We start from the raw sequence: 18,464 nt of genomic DNA, 5'->3' as shown, positions 1-18,464 counted from the left end.
TTTATTTATAGAAAGATAATATAAATAAATTTTAAAAATTCTTATCTATACATGTATATAAGTATAGTAAAAAAAAATTACCACAACTATTAAATCTTAACTTCTTTAGGTAAAAATTATTTCACATTAATTTAAATAATTGAAATATATTATCTCTAAAAATAGAAATTATATATATTTATAAAAAAAAAAGAAGAAGTATTAATTAAAGATTGAAAAAAAAAATATGGAATGTTTTATAAATTATATCTGAAAATAAAATGTTGAGGAAGTAAATGACCTTTAAATTAAAATTAGGATCATATAAATTAAATGACTTGTTGAAAATAATTAAAAATGAGGGTGAACTAGTAAGATAAGTGGGAAAAATTTTTACAAAATTTGAAAAAAATATTTATCATAAAATGGTAAATTATATAATTGGTTTTATTAAAAAGTATCAACAAAAAAAAAATTTTTTTTAGTAATTTTAAGAGATTAATAATCAAAATATGATGTATTAGCTAATATATAACAATAAATTTTTTGAAGTATATAATAATAAAAATGTAAAAATATAATAATAAAAATGTATAAATATAATAATAAAGTCAAAGGTATTCAAAAATAATATATTTATATAACAAAATAAAATATTTTCTTTTAATATTAAAATGATTAAATATGGAAGAATAAATTTTAATGATTATTATGTGAATAAGGTGCTATAAATAAGTTATACTTTATTTTATAAAACTATATTTTAAAAAATTAAAGATAATGTAAAAAAGGCATAAAAGAATATATATAAATCTTATTTTAATTAAAAATATTTCATTCTATTGTTTTTAGCTAAAATTAATATTTATTGAAAGCGTAGGATTTTTTTTACCTTAATTTAAAAATGAAAGAAGACAAATTTTTTACTTCACAATTTTTCATATACTAGCGAATAATTTAATTTTTATTATCAATAAAATACTGCATCGAAATATACTAAATGTATTGAGGGAGCAATAAAATGAACGGGGGTTTTGACAGATGAGGAATAAAAATCAGGAAATAATAAAATATTGAATAATTAATTAAATTAAAAATGATGGTATCTATTGTCATCATAATGTACTATATATTTATATTTTATATATATTAATTATTAATAATAACTATAATAACTAAAATAATAATTTTTCGATTTTAAAAAAGAACCAAAATTGACACAAATAAGAGCAAAAAAAGCTTATAATAAACATTTATATATGAATATTAATTAAAAATTTCCTATATATTTAAAAGGATACCATTTTAAGAAATAGAATTTTTCAATAAATAAATTTGAATCTAAATATACGTGAGACTTTTATATTTTAAAAATTTACAATAAATTAAAATATACAAGTAAAAAAAATATAATTGATAATAAAGTGAAGGTGTACTATAATTTAAAATAATTGAATTGTATAAAATTTAAGTATTATCATTAAAATAGATTATTAATGTGATCAAAATATTTTAAGATAATATATAATAACCTATTATTTGTATTTTATTTTTAAAAAAATTTTTTAAATAAATATGTAATAAGGAACTTTTTTATTTGTTATCAAATTATACTTGTCTTTAAAAAGTTTTATTCGTTTACATGTTGAAAAAGATGTTTAAGATAATGTCAAGTTGATGATTAATTGTAATAAAATATATTTCCAAATATATCTAATAGAAGTATCTTTTATCATTTAAAATGAAAAAAATTGATAAATATTAATCTCTTATAACTAAATATTTTTATCATCTTATTATGGCATATTATTGAAGATTAATGTTTCTTAAATTGAAAAAAAAAAATGTTGAATTATAATTTGAAAAAATTGAATGATTGATAGGTGTAAAAAAATGTTTTAACTACATAATATTTATGTATATTAACAAAAGTAATATAAACATTATTAGACAGTTTCTAGAATTTAAGATGCGTAAGTTATTGAAATATTTATGTTATCAATATAAAGTTTGAGAAATTTTTAAGAAGTGGCAAATCTATGTTATAAGAGGATATATATTTAATAATAAAGTAATTTATATCACTATAAAACATATTTTACGTATATTAGTAATGTCAACTATATTTATTGAAAGGAAATAGAAGTTACTTAATAAATAATAAGAATGAGATAATGTATTGGTTACAATTAAACAAAAAAGATAAAATCATTCCTAGATACTATTCCCAAAGACAATTATTAACAAGCTGATATATTTTATGAGGACACAGAGAAACTAAATGAAATATTGTTAAATATTTAACTAATGTCTTATTTGACGATATACCATAGTTTGTAATGTGTATTTAAAAATTATTAAATTAATTAAATTTTCTTAAATAACTTTTGTTTAACTATCCTTTCTTTCTAAAAGTGATAAAAATAAATGAAGACAAAAGTTAATGTCATAATAAAATATATAAATGATATTCTCCATATTTTTGTACAATAAACAATTTATATGATATAGTAAGAAAAAACAAAATATTTATAAATATTTTGATTATATAAATATTTATTAATATCAATTTATTATTTGTACTATGATTTTTATAAAAAATTAATTAACATGTAATTGAAAATAATAAAAATTTTAAAATATATCATATCAAATTAAAAAAAAAACGAAAATAATTAAAAATACAAAAATCTATTAAAAAAATTAAATAACATGATAATTTTTTTTAAATATGACTATAAAATATATAATTATGACTATATTTAATAATAAATGAGTGATGGCACTTTTCATGAATTATATTTATAATCAAATATTTATCCATCTCTTATTGTCATGAGAAAGTTTATATACTGTAAATATGTATGTAATAAAATAAATGTCATCTGATACCAAAAGAAATATCTTAACAAGGAGGATATTGAATTAGTAATAACTTTGTATTTGTTTCACACAAAACTTTACACTAATTTTTTTTTATCATTTAATAATGAGTTATAAAATTAGTATATTTTACTTTATGAAAAACAAATATTATTTATATTAAAAAATATTGTATCTTATATATAAAAAAAAGAACATTTAAAAGAACTAGGTAAAAATTAATTTAATATTTATTTTTAATAAAAATAGGTATATATTTACTTACCTAACTATAAATATTTTAAAATTATATTGAAAAAAAAAATTTATTTTAATATAATAAATGATAAATTATTGTTTATACAAATTACTTATATAAATAAGGAAACTCTTAAATTACAGAATACAAAAGTATCCTATATATAGACAAATTTTGGGATGCCCCGCAAAATATGACACTTTATAAATACCTTACATATTATAATAATTTTTTTTATCATTACAAAATTATATTTAAAGTAAAATAATATACAATGTAAATATTAACAATTAAAATAATGAATAAAAAAAAAATACATTATAAAAAAGATAATATATCAATATACTATTAAAGATATTAGTATTTAAAAAGATGACACAAAGTAAATAATTAATTTACTATTTTTTTTTTCTACCAAAGTACAACCACATTTAAAATAAAAGAAATTAAAATTTATTTCATTTTTCATAGTATAAACTAGTAAAAAATTCTTAATAAAGTACATTGCTTTTTTATTTATTTAGAAAAAAAATTAATTTTATAGCATTAAATAACTTTTGTTAAACAAATATAATTTACCAAAAAAATTATTTATTTTAAACAACCATTTATATATAAATTAATTTAAATAAAATTAGTATCTATTAAAAAAAAACTTTTATAGTATAAAATTTATATTTTTAAAACAATGATAATTGTAAAAAAAAAATTTCCAATCGCCATTTCCCACTTTATAGTATCTTTTTTTTAATTTAAATAGATTATTAAAGTTTGATAACTTTTTTTGTCATTTAAAAATTAATATTATTTTATCAAGACATTTGTATAATAGTTTTAAAATCACCATCAAAAGATTATTAATCATATTAATGTTATATTTGATAAGACTCTAACAATTAACAATGTTTTTTATTTTATATTTCTTTGAAATTCTTTATGATTAAATGTTAAAGAGGATTGTAAACAAAACATAATGTCTTGATTACAATCATTTAAGTCACATTTTGTATATGTATATTAATATATTATTAAATCTTTAATATTGTTAAACAAATTAAAAAAAGAATTTTTTTTTACTATTTATTGTTTTTACAATAAATATCTGAAGTAAATTTGTTTTAAGTAGATACTTAAAATAAGAATATTTTTTATATTAAAATTTTAAAACAAAAAATAATTTACCTAATACTTTTCCATTTTGGGTAAACATATTAAAATTAAAAAATAAATAAATAAAACATACAGTAATAAAAAAATTGGATATATAAAAATTGATACAATACTTAGTGCAAACAATATAACAAAAAATATTATTTTTAAAAATTTTTTTTATTTTTATTGTAAAAATTTGAAAATCTAAAAAAAATTATTTTAAAATGACTGAAACTTGTGATATTCCATAAATATTTAAAGCCATAAAATTATTTGGAACTCCTGTACTTGTTAAAAATTTTTTTATGATGATGAATTTTTTTCATCTTCATAATGATTTAGAAAATGTAAATACATGATGTCTACATCAGAACAAAAATCTTGTTAATCCTAATAATTATGTAGATTTAAAAATTCTCCCAAAAAATAAACTTTTTTTGATCAATTGAGAATTCCTTTAAACAAAATAACGTTTCTATACTTTTTTATCATTAGGCAAACTCAATCAACAATAAAAATGCAGTTGAAAGTGTTATCAGCTACTGCAGCGTTACTAAACCGCTACACACGTTAATTTATTGCGAATTCTGTAAAGTTGTCAGAGATGATTATTGAAGAAACTAGAATTATAGTGGAAATAAATGAATAAAAATTAAGAAAAAAAAATATTACAGAATCCATAAAATAGATAACGTGTGGGTGTTATTATGGTAAGAGAAATGGGGCCCACCAAATTAAACATCGAACAAATATTTTAATTTAATTTTGATTAATTGTATTTAGTTTAATAAATTAGATTCTTAAAATTATTTAGTTAATTTTTATTTTAGAGAAAGTTAACAAAAATCTAAATATAATAATTTTATACAAAATTTTCCGTTATGAAACAAAAATCTTATGAATGAGTCTGTGCATTTAATAATTGATGTTCAGCAAATCGTGTACTAAGGCGTTGTGTCATTCTTAGAAACTTATCCAAACAATTTTTCGAACATTTGTCTTCTTTTTCAGTAACATCTCTAAAAATATTAGTTAAGAAATTGAAAATTTAAATTTAAAAAATAAACTATACCTTGATGTTAAATCATTGATACAATGTGAAAAACAATTTTCCGATACCATATTATATTGCATAAGAAAATCTTTGAATGTTTTCATATCTGTTTCTGTACCTGGAGCACCTGGTGTAGCCATATTTAAAATCTATTGATAAAAAAAAATATAAATTTAATTATTGAAGTATATAAAAAAAATATTAAACGAAACATTCTACCAAGAAGGTAATGTGAATCGTTGTAAGATTAATTTAAAAATTTTTCTGTCTACTCTTCTGTTATTTTTGTGGCAACTGTTATTGCATTTATTTCAACATGTATCGTGGAACTATTGATGATATTAACATACTTTCATGGCCTTATAAAGCAGATTTAAGATGTTTTTCCATGCGCCATTATCCTTTCTGTGAGCCAGAAAAAGCAAATCAGTATAATTATTCCGGAAAAGTATGTTTATTATTATTATTTTTTTTATCAAAATATTTAAATCTCTTTAGATATTTCTTCCTGCAAGTGCATTAGATCATTTAATGAATTCAAATATCGAATATCCAATGATGTTTAAAATTTCAAACAAAGAAACCAATGAATTTACTCATTGTGGAGTAATGGAATTTACTGCTGAAGAGGGTAAAATTTATCTTCCAATATGGGTATGTTTATATTTTAAAAAATATTAGTGCAATAAAAATTTTTATAAACCATTTAGATGATGCGTCAACTAAAATTGAGTGAAGGTGTAATAATACGTATAAAGTATGTATCTTTACCAAGAGCAACATATGCTAAATTGCAACCGCAGTCAACTGATTTCTTAGAAATTAGTGATCCAAGAGCTGTTTTAGAGAGAGAACTTGCAAAATATTCATGTTTTTCAATCAATGACAAAATAACGTTTCGATATAATGATACAGATTATGAGGTTTCTGTCGTTGAATTAAAACCTTCTGATGCTGTTTGTGTTGTGGAATGTGATATTAACGTTGATTTTGCTCCACCAGTAGGTTATGTTGAACCAGAAACGCAACAAACATCAACGGAGATGCCGGATGCTCCTGATTTACCAAGTTTAAAGGAGGCCGAAAGTAGATCGTTTCATGGAAATGGTTTTAGATTAGATGGAAAAGATAAAAAGAAAAATACTGCTGATTGCACAGAACAAAAAATGAAAGCACTACCAGAGCTTATTGTTAATGAAACATACACACCTGGTAAACTTAATTTTATCAGGTATAATTACATTAATCGTATAACTATGGAGAAAAATATTGAAGATTATAATAAAAAGATTCTTGAAGATGGATTTATAAGCAGAGGTCAAAAATTACGGCAAAGAAAATAAGTTATTTTTTTATAATTTATTAAAATAAGTATTTATTTAAATTTTTTTATCAGTGAAATGTCGTTTAAACAAGAAAAAGTAAGTATGATGTACTTTTTATCTGTATATTCACGTGAATAATAAAAATTTGTATGTTATTGTAAAGTAAATAAAAAAAACTATAATTTATAACTACAGTAACGTTTAAAAATGTTTAGATATATAATTAAGAATTAATTTATAAATTTCCGTGTAACTGATATCATAATTTATAGAAAATTTGTGAAAAAATGCAAACAAACTTTAGTATATTTATGCTGATGTAAGTTTTTAGCAAGTAAATATGTTATAATAAAAACTAAAAATATTTTACAAAAATATAATTTGATATATTATCTTTAAATAAATGAATAATAAAAAAGTTTTAATGTTAATTGTTATTAAATATTTGTTTACTTTTTAAAATAGAATCAGAGTTTATTTGTATGTGTTCTGTAAATTTACGTAATTATACATTTGGTTATGATAATATTATGTTAGGAGTAATTAAAAAATATCATGAGTAAATAATACCTAAATAGCCGTAAAAAATGTATTTTTTTAAATCTAAAAACACGTCAAAAATAAAATTGTGTTATAAATAATTATTAACTTGATATCAAACAAACTATAAACAATTGTAAAAAATTTTTTATTGGTTAAAATAACCCAAATGCTAAATTTATTTTGAAACAAAATAAAGTTATTAAATTAAAAGTTTGTGATACCATAAGATATTTAACTTTCCCAAAATTGTAATACTTTAGTTGTGCTAAATTATTTTGAAATGATTATGTTGTAAAATATTAATGACTACATATTATCTAATTTTAAGTTTTAAATTTCAACAATAAATGAAAATAAAACATATTGTAAACCAGATCATATGTAAAAGATTAATATAAGCCAATTAAAAAAATTACTTGCCTTTATCTATATTTTATTAAAACATAAAATTAATATTAGAAAATTTCTAAGATATTCTTTTAAAAAAATATCACATCTAAAAATTATCTGATAATAACAAAATTTTTATCACTAAATTTATATTGAAATATTTATCCGGAATAATAAATTCCATAACAATATCTTCATATCCTAGAAAAATTCAAAAATTAGTAAAAAATAATTTCAAATTTCTGAATTGACTTTAGACGATACTATGAAAACACCTTTTTTTAGAATTTGGGAACAAACATATATTCATCTTATAGCCCTTGAAAAATCATGAATTTTGAATATAATCAAGGCTATGTAAAAATGAAAATCTAGAAAGTTATAGGCAGTTGAAGTTGAAGGCGAAAGTGGGGAATATTTTTTGACAAAAATCGCTTTTTATGATTCATTGAAGAATTTTAAAAAATTTTTAATGATTCTAGATCAGTTTTTTGTGAGAAAGCAAATGAGACTACTCTCATCTTCATAGGATGCTTATATCTCAAGATATAAGCAAAAATATAGCTAACAAATATTTTCGAGCACGAGTTCATAACTCAAGTTTGAAAGCTCACAGAAACTTGAAACTTGGTGCGCTGGGCTAATTTTAAGTTTTTAAATGTAGTTCACGTTGAAAACATTTCTTCAATTTCAATCGTTCTTGAGATATGAGATGTGGTTATTTTTCGCGCGCAATTCATTATCATCAATTTTTATATCTCATTAATCGTTAAATTTATAAAATTATTTTGAAGGTAGACCCTATATGAAAACGTAATAGAAGCCGATTAAAAAAAACTGCTTGTTTATATCTTTATTTTGAAGCGAGATATAACAAAAGGCGGAAATTTTTCTAAAATATTCATTGTTCCTACCTTTTCAATATTTCAGGTGAAACTTATCATACGGCAATAAAATTAGTCTTATTCGATTTCAATTTCAAAATTAACTAAAAATAATAAGATTCGTTGATAATATCCTCTATTTCTTCTAAAATTCATCAACTACCAAAAATATTCCAAAGTTTCGACATCATCATTAACAGTAGTGGCACAAAAAAAAACTTTTTTTTTGGAATTTTCAAGTAAAAGTATATTCATTCGATAGCCCTTGAAAAATTATGAATTTTGAATATAATCAAGGCTATGTAAAAATGAAAACCTAGAAAGTTATAGGCAGTTGAAGTTGAAGGCGAAAGTGGGGAATATTTTTTGACAAAAATCGCCTTTTATGATTCATTGAAGAATTTTAAAATTAATTTAACGATTCTAGATCAGTTTTTTGTGAGAAAGCGAATGAGACTAGTCCCATCTTCATAGGATGCTTACATCTTGAGATATAAGCAAAAATGTAGCTTAAAAATATTTTCGAGCACGAGTTCATAACTCAAGTTTGGAAGCTCACAGAAACTTGAAACTTGGTGCGCTGGGCTTCTTTTAACTTTTTAAATGTAGTCCACGTTGAAAACATTTCTTCAATTTCAATCGTTCTTGAGATATGATATGTGTATGTTTTTCGCGCGCAATCCATTATCATCATTTTTTATATCTCATTAATCGTTAAAGTTATAAAAATATTTTGAAGGTAGAACCTATATGAAAACGTTATAGAAGCTGATTAAAAAAAATTGCTTGTTTATATCTTTATTTTGAAGCGAGATATGACAAAAGGCGGAAATTTTTCTAAAATATTCATTGTTCCTACCTTTTCAATATCTCAGGTGAAACTTATCATACGGCAATAAAATTAGTCTCATTCGATTTCAATTTCAAAATAAATTAAAAATAAAAAGATTCAGTAGCAATATCTTCTATTTCTTCTACAATTCATCAACTACCAAAAATATTCCAAAGTTACGACATCATCATTAACAATAGTGGCATAAAAAAAAACTTTTTTTTTGGAATTTTCAAGTAAAAGTATATTCATTCGATAGCCCTTGAAAAATTATGAATTTTGAATATAATCAAGGCTATGTAAAAATGAAAACCTAGAAAGTTATAGACTCTTGAAGTAGAAGGCGAAAGTGGGGAATATTTTTTGACAAAAATCGCCTTTCATGATCCATTGAAGAATTTTAAAATTAATTTAACTATTCTAGACCAGTTTTTTGTGAGAAAGCGAATGAGACTAGTCCCATCTTCATAGGATGCTTACATCTTGAGATATAAGCAAAAATGTAGCTAACAAATATTTTCGAGCACGAGTTCATAACTCAAGTTTGGAAGCTCACAGAAACTTGAAACTTGGTGCGCTGGGCTTCTTTTAACTTTTAAAGTATAGTCCACGTTGAAAACATTTTCTGAATCTCAATCGTTCTTGAGTTATGATGTGTGGTTATTTTTCGCGCGCAATCTATTATCATCATTTTTTATATCTCATTAATCGTTAAAGTTATAAAAATATTTTGAAGGTAGAACCTATATGAAAACGTTATAGAAGCTGATTAAAAAAAATTGCTTGTTTATATCTTTATTTTGAAGCGAGATATGACAAAAGGCGGAAATTTTTCTAAAATATTCATTGTTCCTACCTTTTCAATATCTCAGGTGAAACTTATCATACGGCAATAAAAATAATTTTGTTAAATTTCTCAAAAAAATGTATATATTTAACAATCTAAATTTCATGTTTTTTAATATTTTTGAGATTCAGTAATTGGACAAACATATTCTAAAAATCATGCTTGACATTGAATAATTTATTTTAAAGCGATAATAATGATTATATTTTTTAAATTTTAAACATAATACACTAAATCTAACTGGAAATTAAATAAAGTTAATATTATTTGTTATTTTTCACATAAATTTAAAAATTTACTTCACATCATCTTTCTAGAATTTGCTCTAAAAAATCGAAAAAATTATAAATAAATATGAATGTCTTTTAACATGATTAAATAAATACAATGAATCCCAAAATATATATTTTAAAAATTAATAGTGATATAAAATAAATTTATTACATACTAAATGAAATTTGTGATAAACGTTATTTTATCAATGTAAAAATAATTCCAGTTTTTTTGGAGAAAATTCTAATTCTTTTAATAAATAAAGTACTTTTTTTTTATAAAAATGAATTATAATTAGAAAGTTTTATATAAATTATCAATTTAGAACATTTTTATTATAGATAATAAATTATTTTTAAAGTATACTAAAATTATTTTTTTTCATTAAAAAAAATTCTAAATATTGTATGATTCTTCAAGAAAGTTTAATGTTTTTAAAAATATAATCAATATTACCAAGAACTTTAAAATATATATTTGTTGGTTAGATCAAAAGATATTTTTTTTTATTACGTTTAAATAATTTACATTCTTATTTTGTAATAAATTTGATTATAAAATATTAAAAAATATTTTTAAGTAAATTTTTTTTTTATTTTTTAACTTATATTTTGTCTTTTAACGGCAATTTATATACTGATAAAAAAAAAATAGTTTTTGGAAAAGAATTACCTTATTGCGGGCGAAATTATAGTAAAAAAAACGGACGCTTTATTTTTATTTTCGATTGTATTTACGCGATGACTGGTAAATATAATAATTTTGAAGTTTCTTTTTCTTCACTTCCTAGTGAAATATTATGTATTATTCTAAAACAGGTTGATTGGAAAACCATTTATAATGTGAAAGCATTATCAAAATTTTTTTATACTTTTGTTGCTAAGAATTTGGATTCATTACCCAAACCAAAAGTTCGTGAATTTGAAATTTCAAGTTACGCAACAAAAGATACCATTATTGAAGGATTTTTTTTATTGGAAAATAAAATTAATCCTATATGTATTAGTTGTCAAGTCAACAATTTATCCCAATCTGATAAAGAAAATGAAATTGAAAATTGTCTTATGAGAATAGATCTTACAAATGTTGGTGTAGGTAAAATAAAGACAAACGGGAAATCTTTTGTATTTGATATTCTAAATCGATACCTTCAACCAGGAATAAATGTTGGATTTCTAGAAATTGAAATTAACAGATGCCAAAATTTGGAGAGTTTTTCATCTTTTATTCAAAAAATAAAGCATGTAACTTTCTTTCACTTAACGAAACTATGTTTTTCACATCAAACTATTCTTAGTAACTATACATTACCAATGATTGAAAAAATGACATTTTTAAAAATTTCAGAATGCCAATGTACAAAATTTGTCAACCCAGAAATGATAACTAAATTATTTCTTAATAACAATAATCTTCAATGGTTAGATATATCTTCAAAATGTAGTGATTTTGATGTTGAATTAATACAAAACATGAAAACAAGACAAATTTTATGTGAAGGTGAAGGAAAATTACATAAAAATTTTACAATATGCCTTCCATATAAAAGAGATATGGATGTTCATCACGAAATTACGAAACATTTTTCATGTGGGAAATATATAATATCAAATATTAGTCAAAATTATGGAAATTTTAATTACTTTCAGGCTACCAAATTATGTACAGGATGTAATTGTCAAATGCACATTGGAATTGCTTATATTAATATTGAAGAATCAAGGAAACCTATATGTTCTTCTTATGTTTAAATGTTATATCATTATTATGTTTAATATCCCAGATAAAATATTTTGTATTAAAATATATAATTATTTGAAAAAATTACATTATCAGACTATAAATGTTTATAAAATAATAAACATTATTTTTGATTTTAATTTAAATCAAACCATTTCTTAATCTATTTACTATTTAAAAAAATTTATTTAACTATTTTTATACAATATATCTATATTTATTAAAATAATATTTTTATATACATATTGACTCAATAATAATATATTCAATGACTCTTATATTTAAGTAAAAATTGTTTTTAAAGAATAATAAATATTATATCATTCAAAATCTATATTTAAAAATATTAGTAAAATTTAATTTTAATATTTCTTCAATTTCAATAGAATAAATTTGAAATAATTTTATCTTCTGAAATTTTAACTGTAAAATATTGAAATATATTATCATACTCATTAGCACAATCAAAAGATATTGTTATTTATTTTTGTAATATTTCTTAAGACCATTAAAAAAAAAGAAAAAATATTAAATTAAAATATGTGAAAATTTTCAAAAATAAATTTTTTTTGTAGATTAATACATTACATTTTATTGTATATGGAAGAGTTGATCTTTTAATATATTTTAGTTTGTAAACTTTTATCTTTATCAATGAAGATTATTTTATAAATGAGTACAATTAATATATAATAATTATCATATTTAAATATGAACTTTTTATTTCTTTTTATTAAATTAATATAAGGACAATATAATTACAGACTATATCAACAAAAAATATTAATACATTGGAATATGTGAAAAAATTTACAATGTAAATTATAGTATGAATCATAAATTTTTATTTAATTAATCATTAATTTATTCCACTTCATAAATCATTTATCAATAAGTATCTAAATAAAAATTTAATGTCAATAAACTAATATCTTAAATAAATACATAATTTTTTGTGTAATTGACTTTATTTGTAATATCGTCTAAAATAAGTAGTAAACTTTTCATTATTATTTTTTAAAAAACATTGAGTATCTATATCATGATAACACTCAACAACAGCTCGTTTACAACTATTATTATCTTTCTCATCACATGAATCATTAATTTTGAAGTAAAGAAAAGAACAATAATGAAATTTAAGTTTTTGTGATACACATATAACATGTTTATTTGTAATTCTTAATGATATACCATCAAATAAACATTTGTAATTAATGTTATTTTTATTGTTAAAAAATATTATTATTATAAAAAGTTTGATTGAATATTCCATTAATTGTACATTCTACATTAAAATTCTTTCTATTTTTCATATTATTCACTATATTATTACTTGATAATATACCAATCTTAAATATGTGTAAATGTTTTTTTTTTATCATTAGTAAATCATCTTAAAACTTATACATATAACAATAGAAGCTATATATTTATATAGTTTTCATCATATAAAATATAAAAATTGTATTAAAAATGAAATTATACTATACATTTTTGTTATAATTTTTGAAATGGCATTAAAATGTAATTTGAAAAAATTCAATATTCATTTAAAAAAAAAGAATAAATATTATGTGATTGTTATTTTTTAATTTCTTTAATTAGTATTATTTATTATATTTACTTGTTAAAAAGTAACCTTATCATAATAGTTTAATGTTCATAAAAATAAACTACTTTTATATAAAAAAAACGTTTACATAAAGGAAATAAAAGTTTATGCTTCTTTTTGTAAAAGAATAATTGTTTGATTAATGCTTTTTTTATTTAAAAAAAATTAAATTTCACGTTCTTAGTCATATCTTATTTCTAAGGAACTTTCTTCTTTCATTATTTCTTGTTTTCCATTTTCATCTTCAATTTGAATAGAATGAAGAGAACTTTTTCTTGTTCTCATTACAACATTATCTTCTTGTTTTGAAGAATCATAATTTTCAATTTTTTTGTTTTCTTTAATTCTTTCTTCCAATTCTGTAATAATATTTTGAGTAACAATTTCAGATTGTTTAGAAAGTGGTACATAATAGTATTTTTCACCATTGTCTTCTATTGGTACTCTTTCAGATTCATTTGAATCTTTATATATAGCTGTCAATGATGGCTCATTATTTATATGTGACTTATTTTTTTCACTATTTTTTGTGTAAGTTAAATCATTTTTTAAAATTTTAACCGGAACACGATATAATTGTTGGGCAGTTTTTTTCATTGAATTTCTTCTATTAAATGTTTTTATTGAATCAGGATAAGATGGTTGATGATAATCATCTTTTTCAATTCTTTTATAAAGTATAGGATTTAAATCTATTCCAACTGGTGAATATTTTCTTGAACTCTCATCAGTACCATAAATTACAGATATTACCTCAGGTGGTGTATCCATTGGTTCATAGATATAAGAGTTACTGGAATCAATAGAATTTCTATGTTTAGAATATTTTGATGGATGGGATTCAGGTCGTTTTCTTTCATAACTTCCATCAACAACTCTTCTTACTGGTGTTTGATCAAGAGTATTATCAATTGGCCTTTTAATCATTTTTTCATATATTTGTGATTTTGGTCTTACATGATTTTTTAATGAAGTTTCAAATATAAAACTATTCTCATCAAGTTCTTTTCTTCTATGTAATGGAGTTATTGTTACACCAGAAGGTTGTGAAACTTTAACATGCATTGGTTGATATGTAATTGAAGATGATTCATCTGTTTCATTTTCATAGTTAAACTTCTTCAGATTATTTTCACTATTTGAACGTATACGATTACGATTTTGGTAATCTTCATATTGTGTCATTGCATGTAAAGCATCAAGAGAAATAGATTTGTTTGCAAAAGAATTAGTTGAGAATGATGGTGGATTATCATAGAAACGATCCCAATTATTACGAACACGAAATGGCTCAGGTTTGTAATTGTGTAAAGCAAGTGAATCATCTTGTGATTTTGGTGCTGGTGCTGGTGTATTGATATAGTTTAATGCCAAAGTACATATTCTTATAAAATTAAACAATTCAATTGTTGAATAAAATGATAACCATGAAATTTTTTTAATTGAACGTTTTTTAACTAATTTTTCAGTTTCAATAGCCATATAACAATAAGGATGAACTCTTATATCATTTTCAATTTTTGGTACATTAGGAATGTTAAGTGTTGTTGATCCAAAACGAACATCTTCACCATTAGTTGTAAAATTAAAACGTTTTTCAATTTCTTTTTTTGCATGTTTATCTTTAAAAATAGACATATGAAGAAAATTAACTTCAAAATTTAAAATAATCCAAGCTTTTTCCCATTTCTAAAAATATATAATAATAATATAAATATTTTTATAAAAATAATAACTATAACAATTATAAACTAACTTTTCCACTTAATCTTAAAATTGGACCTTGATATAAAATAACCATAATGATTTAGTAAAGTAAATGTCTTCTAGATATGAACTGTTTTCTTATCATTTTTCTTTCATATTTATCTGTTATTCGGACCACCACCTTAAAATTTTTATGTAAAATATTGCTCAAGATATGAGGCAGAGTTTATATAAACAATTCGTTGACTAATTCAACTTTATGAGGAGAGAAAAAAATTTTTAATAGTTTCTATATCAAAACATTTTATTCAAGTGAAATGGAATTGTACATGAAATATTAAATTTTTATTTTTAAAAACAATAAAAAATATAATGATTGTATTTAGGAAGATATATGAGTAAAATAGTTACTCATAATACTTTAAAATATTAATGGTATTTTTTAGCCAACTTCAATAAAACTGAAACCAGAAGGACGGGCACAAAAAAGACAGAATGCTGATAATGGATTGTAGTAGGAGGATTGTGAGTAATAAATTGGTTGTTGATAATATACAGGTGTTCCATAATATCCATTATAATAATCATAAGGTGATGCATATCTTTTACTTCTTCCAATAGGCATAAATTTCTTCTGATTAACATTAAACTTATTTAAAAGATTATTATTTTTATTATTGTCAATAGATAGTATTTGATTTATCATCAAAATACTGATAATAATATATATAAGACATAGATTATAAAAAATTTTCATCTTTCAAAACTTTATATTGGCAATTATTATCAATTCATTTCCTTAAATAACTTTTTTTTTTACTCAAATTAAGATTGTCTCACCCTCCTATTGAAAAGTTCTTTGACCTTCGAAAAAGTTATCATAATTTTGTGATAAAAGCAATTAGTTTCAAATTTTGATGGCTTCTAGTTTTTTTACCATATTTATATTATTATTTACAATTTATATTATCATAAAATAAAGATGTCATATTTATTTTTCAATGAGCTAAGAAAATAATAGAAAAAGTAGGATGGAAGAAAATGGTAATAAAAATATAATAACCATTTTGTCAAATTTATTTTTACAATGAAATTATAATTTGCTAAATTCAACTTGGTAAATGTTTATCACTATCTTTTATATAAAATAGAGCATAGTAGGTTGAAGTAATGATCGATTTAATATATGAATCATTAAATTATATGTTGGTAGGAGAAGTTTATAATTGATGACAGTTGTTATTTAATTGGTGAATAAAAGTTGAGGTATCTCAGTAACGAAAACATACACATAATATGAAAGGGTTTTTTAATTTTTTCTTTTTTATTTTCTTGATATTAATTTTTATTTTTGCTAACAAAAGTGTTTTGTCATGTAAATGTATGCGAGATTCTGCTAAAAACAACTATTGTCGATCTGAATGGGGTTAGTTTTAATATTATTTCTAAATATTTTTTTTTAAAATAATTTAATCAGTTTCACGAGTAAATGTTAGTAATATTGTAACAGTTTATATTAATGATACAAAACATCCTTTTTATCATTCAAATCAAATAGTATATATTGTTGAACATATTGAAGTTTTTAAAGCACCATCAAGATTTAATGGAACATTACCACCATATATTTATACACCATCTGAATCAGCTGCTTGTGGATTAGATTTATTAAGTAAAGGTCATGAATATTTGTTATCAGGACAGTTTTCATCTCATAACATTGCTACAACAACATTATGTGGTCAGATTCTTTCTGATCTTAAACCTTCGGTCGGTATTATTCAAGAATGGAAAGAAATTGATGATCTTCAAAAAGCTGCACTTCAACATAATGGTTATGAACCATGTAACAATGAAATGGTCAAGGACAATAAACTTACTAGTAAAATTAACAATGCTACATCAACACCAACAATTCCAGTTGCAACATTGAAAGGAATTAAACAAAAATCAACAGAAGAAGTGATTAAAAATTAAGAATATAAAAATATATAAATAAACATATTATTTAATAATAATACAATAAATATTATTATAAAACTTATGCTGTTATTTATACCTATTTTGAAAATTATTACTTAAAATATCTCAAAAAAAAACGATAAAAATTAATGTTTTCTTTTGTTGATTAATTCATCCTTCAAATTGCAACTATCATTTTTTTTTTCTCACATTTTGATTTATTAGGTATTATTAGAAGATTTTAATTATTTGTTTATGAATGATTGGTATATTTTTTATCTCATAAAAATATTGTTTCCTTTTAATATAGATAATCGTTTTTTTGTGATTACATGAATTTTGTTTAATAACAATGATTAGTACAGATTTTATTCATTTAAAATAATTTAAATTTTTAAAGTTTTAAATATTAGGGATTGTCAAATAATATTTTTGCAAAAAAAAATACCATTACATATATTCTACAACATACTAACCAATTTGAAATGTATATATATTAATAGATGTAAAAAAATCTTTAAAAAATTTATCTAAATATTTTTTTTTATTGCTGTATCAAAATGTTTTTATTTATTTTGTTCATGAATAAAAAAAGAAAACTTTATATTATGTAAAAATAATATTATTTAACATATAATTTTCAATGGAATATTCACTTTAATTAGTTTTTTTTTCTTAAAAATATTATCATTGGAAATAAAAAAAATGATCTTACAAAATTGAATAGTATCATTTGTTGTCTAAACTTTTATTAGATTTTTAATAATAATTGTTTCACAGTTTAAATATAAAAATTATTTGTATCTTTAACAGCATGATGTTAAGAAATTATATGTAATCTATTATTAATTGTATACATTTATCATAATAAAAATAAAACTTGTTACCTATAACGATCCTGTGATGTGAAATCAGGTATAACTTTAAAAATGCTTATAAATGTCATAAGTAAAGCATGTCGCCAAGCTTCATAAAGTTCACCTACTTCATAAATATATCTTAATTGGAAAATTTGTTTTCTTTTACTAATACAAAAGATA

The 18,464-nt window shown here is 21.0% G+C and overlaps 6 protein-coding genes across 6 annotated transcripts; 3 read left to right on the top strand and 3 right to left on the bottom strand.

The window, feature by feature from the left end:
- Positions 1-5,147: 5,147 nt before the first annotated feature.
- On the bottom strand, positions 5,148-5,446 carry SRAE_1000028000 (Mitochondrial import inner membrane translocase subunit Tim9; the record flags this gene model as incomplete). Its single annotated transcript, XM_024647093.1, has 2 exons — positions 5,148-5,271; positions 5,325-5,446. The coding sequence occupies 2 exons, from the start codon at positions 5,444-5,446 to the stop codon at positions 5,148-5,150; spliced, it is 246 nt and encodes an 81-aa protein (XP_024501206.1).
- Positions 5,447-5,622: 176 nt separating this feature from the next.
- Positions 5,623-6,858, top strand: SRAE_1000027900 (Ubiquitin fusion degradation protein 1 homolog; the record flags this gene model as incomplete). The annotated part of the gene is made up of 5 exons (XM_024647092.1): positions 5,623-5,754; positions 5,805-5,960; positions 6,017-6,537; positions 6,703-6,727; positions 6,847-6,858. The coding sequence occupies 5 exons, from the start codon at positions 5,623-5,625 to the stop codon at positions 6,856-6,858; spliced, it is 846 nt and encodes a 281-aa protein (XP_024501205.1).
- A 4,282-nt stretch (positions 6,859-11,140) lies between these two features.
- On the top strand, positions 11,141-12,151 carry SRAE_1000027800 (F-box domain-containing protein; the record flags this gene model as incomplete). Its single annotated transcript, XM_024647091.1, has 2 exons — positions 11,141-11,696; positions 11,748-12,151. The coding sequence occupies 2 exons, from the start codon at positions 11,141-11,143 to the stop codon at positions 12,149-12,151; spliced, it is 960 nt and encodes a 319-aa protein (XP_024501204.1).
- A 1,784-nt stretch (positions 12,152-13,935) lies between these two features.
- SRAE_1000027700 (Hypothetical protein) lies at positions 13,936-15,556 on the bottom strand (the record flags this gene model as incomplete). Its single annotated transcript, XM_024647090.1, has 2 exons — positions 13,936-15,444; positions 15,512-15,556. 2 exons carry the CDS (start codon positions 15,554-15,556, stop codon positions 13,936-13,938), a joined length of 1,554 nt encoding a protein of 517 aa, XP_024501203.1.
- A 348-nt stretch (positions 15,557-15,904) lies between these two features.
- SRAE_1000027600 (Hypothetical protein) lies at positions 15,905-16,168 on the bottom strand (the record flags this gene model as incomplete). The annotated part of the gene is made up of 1 exon (XM_024647089.1): positions 15,905-16,168. One exon carries the CDS (start codon positions 16,166-16,168, stop codon positions 15,905-15,907), a length of 264 nt encoding a protein of 87 aa, XP_024501202.1.
- A 677-nt stretch (positions 16,169-16,845) lies between these two features.
- SRAE_1000027500 (Netrin domain and Proteinase inhibitor I35, tissue inhibitor of metalloproteinase family and Tissue inhibitor of metalloproteinases-like, OB-fold domain-containing protein) lies at positions 16,846-17,439 on the top strand (the record flags this gene model as incomplete). The annotated part of the gene is made up of 2 exons (XM_024647088.1): positions 16,846-16,888; positions 16,940-17,439. 2 exons carry the CDS (start codon positions 16,846-16,848, stop codon positions 17,437-17,439), a joined length of 543 nt encoding a protein of 180 aa, XP_024501201.1.
- Between the last annotated feature and the right edge of the window lie 1,025 nt (positions 17,440-18,464).

The sequence above is a fragment of the Strongyloides ratti genome (assembly GCF_001040885.1).
Source record: "Strongyloides ratti genome assembly S_ratti_ED321, chromosome : 1".
In the NCBI taxonomy this organism is placed as follows: domain Eukaryota; kingdom Metazoa; phylum Nematoda; class Chromadorea; order Rhabditida; family Strongyloididae; genus Strongyloides; species Strongyloides ratti.
Note: the sequence above shows the minus strand (reverse complement) of the source record. Positions and strands in the feature narration are given on the sequence as shown.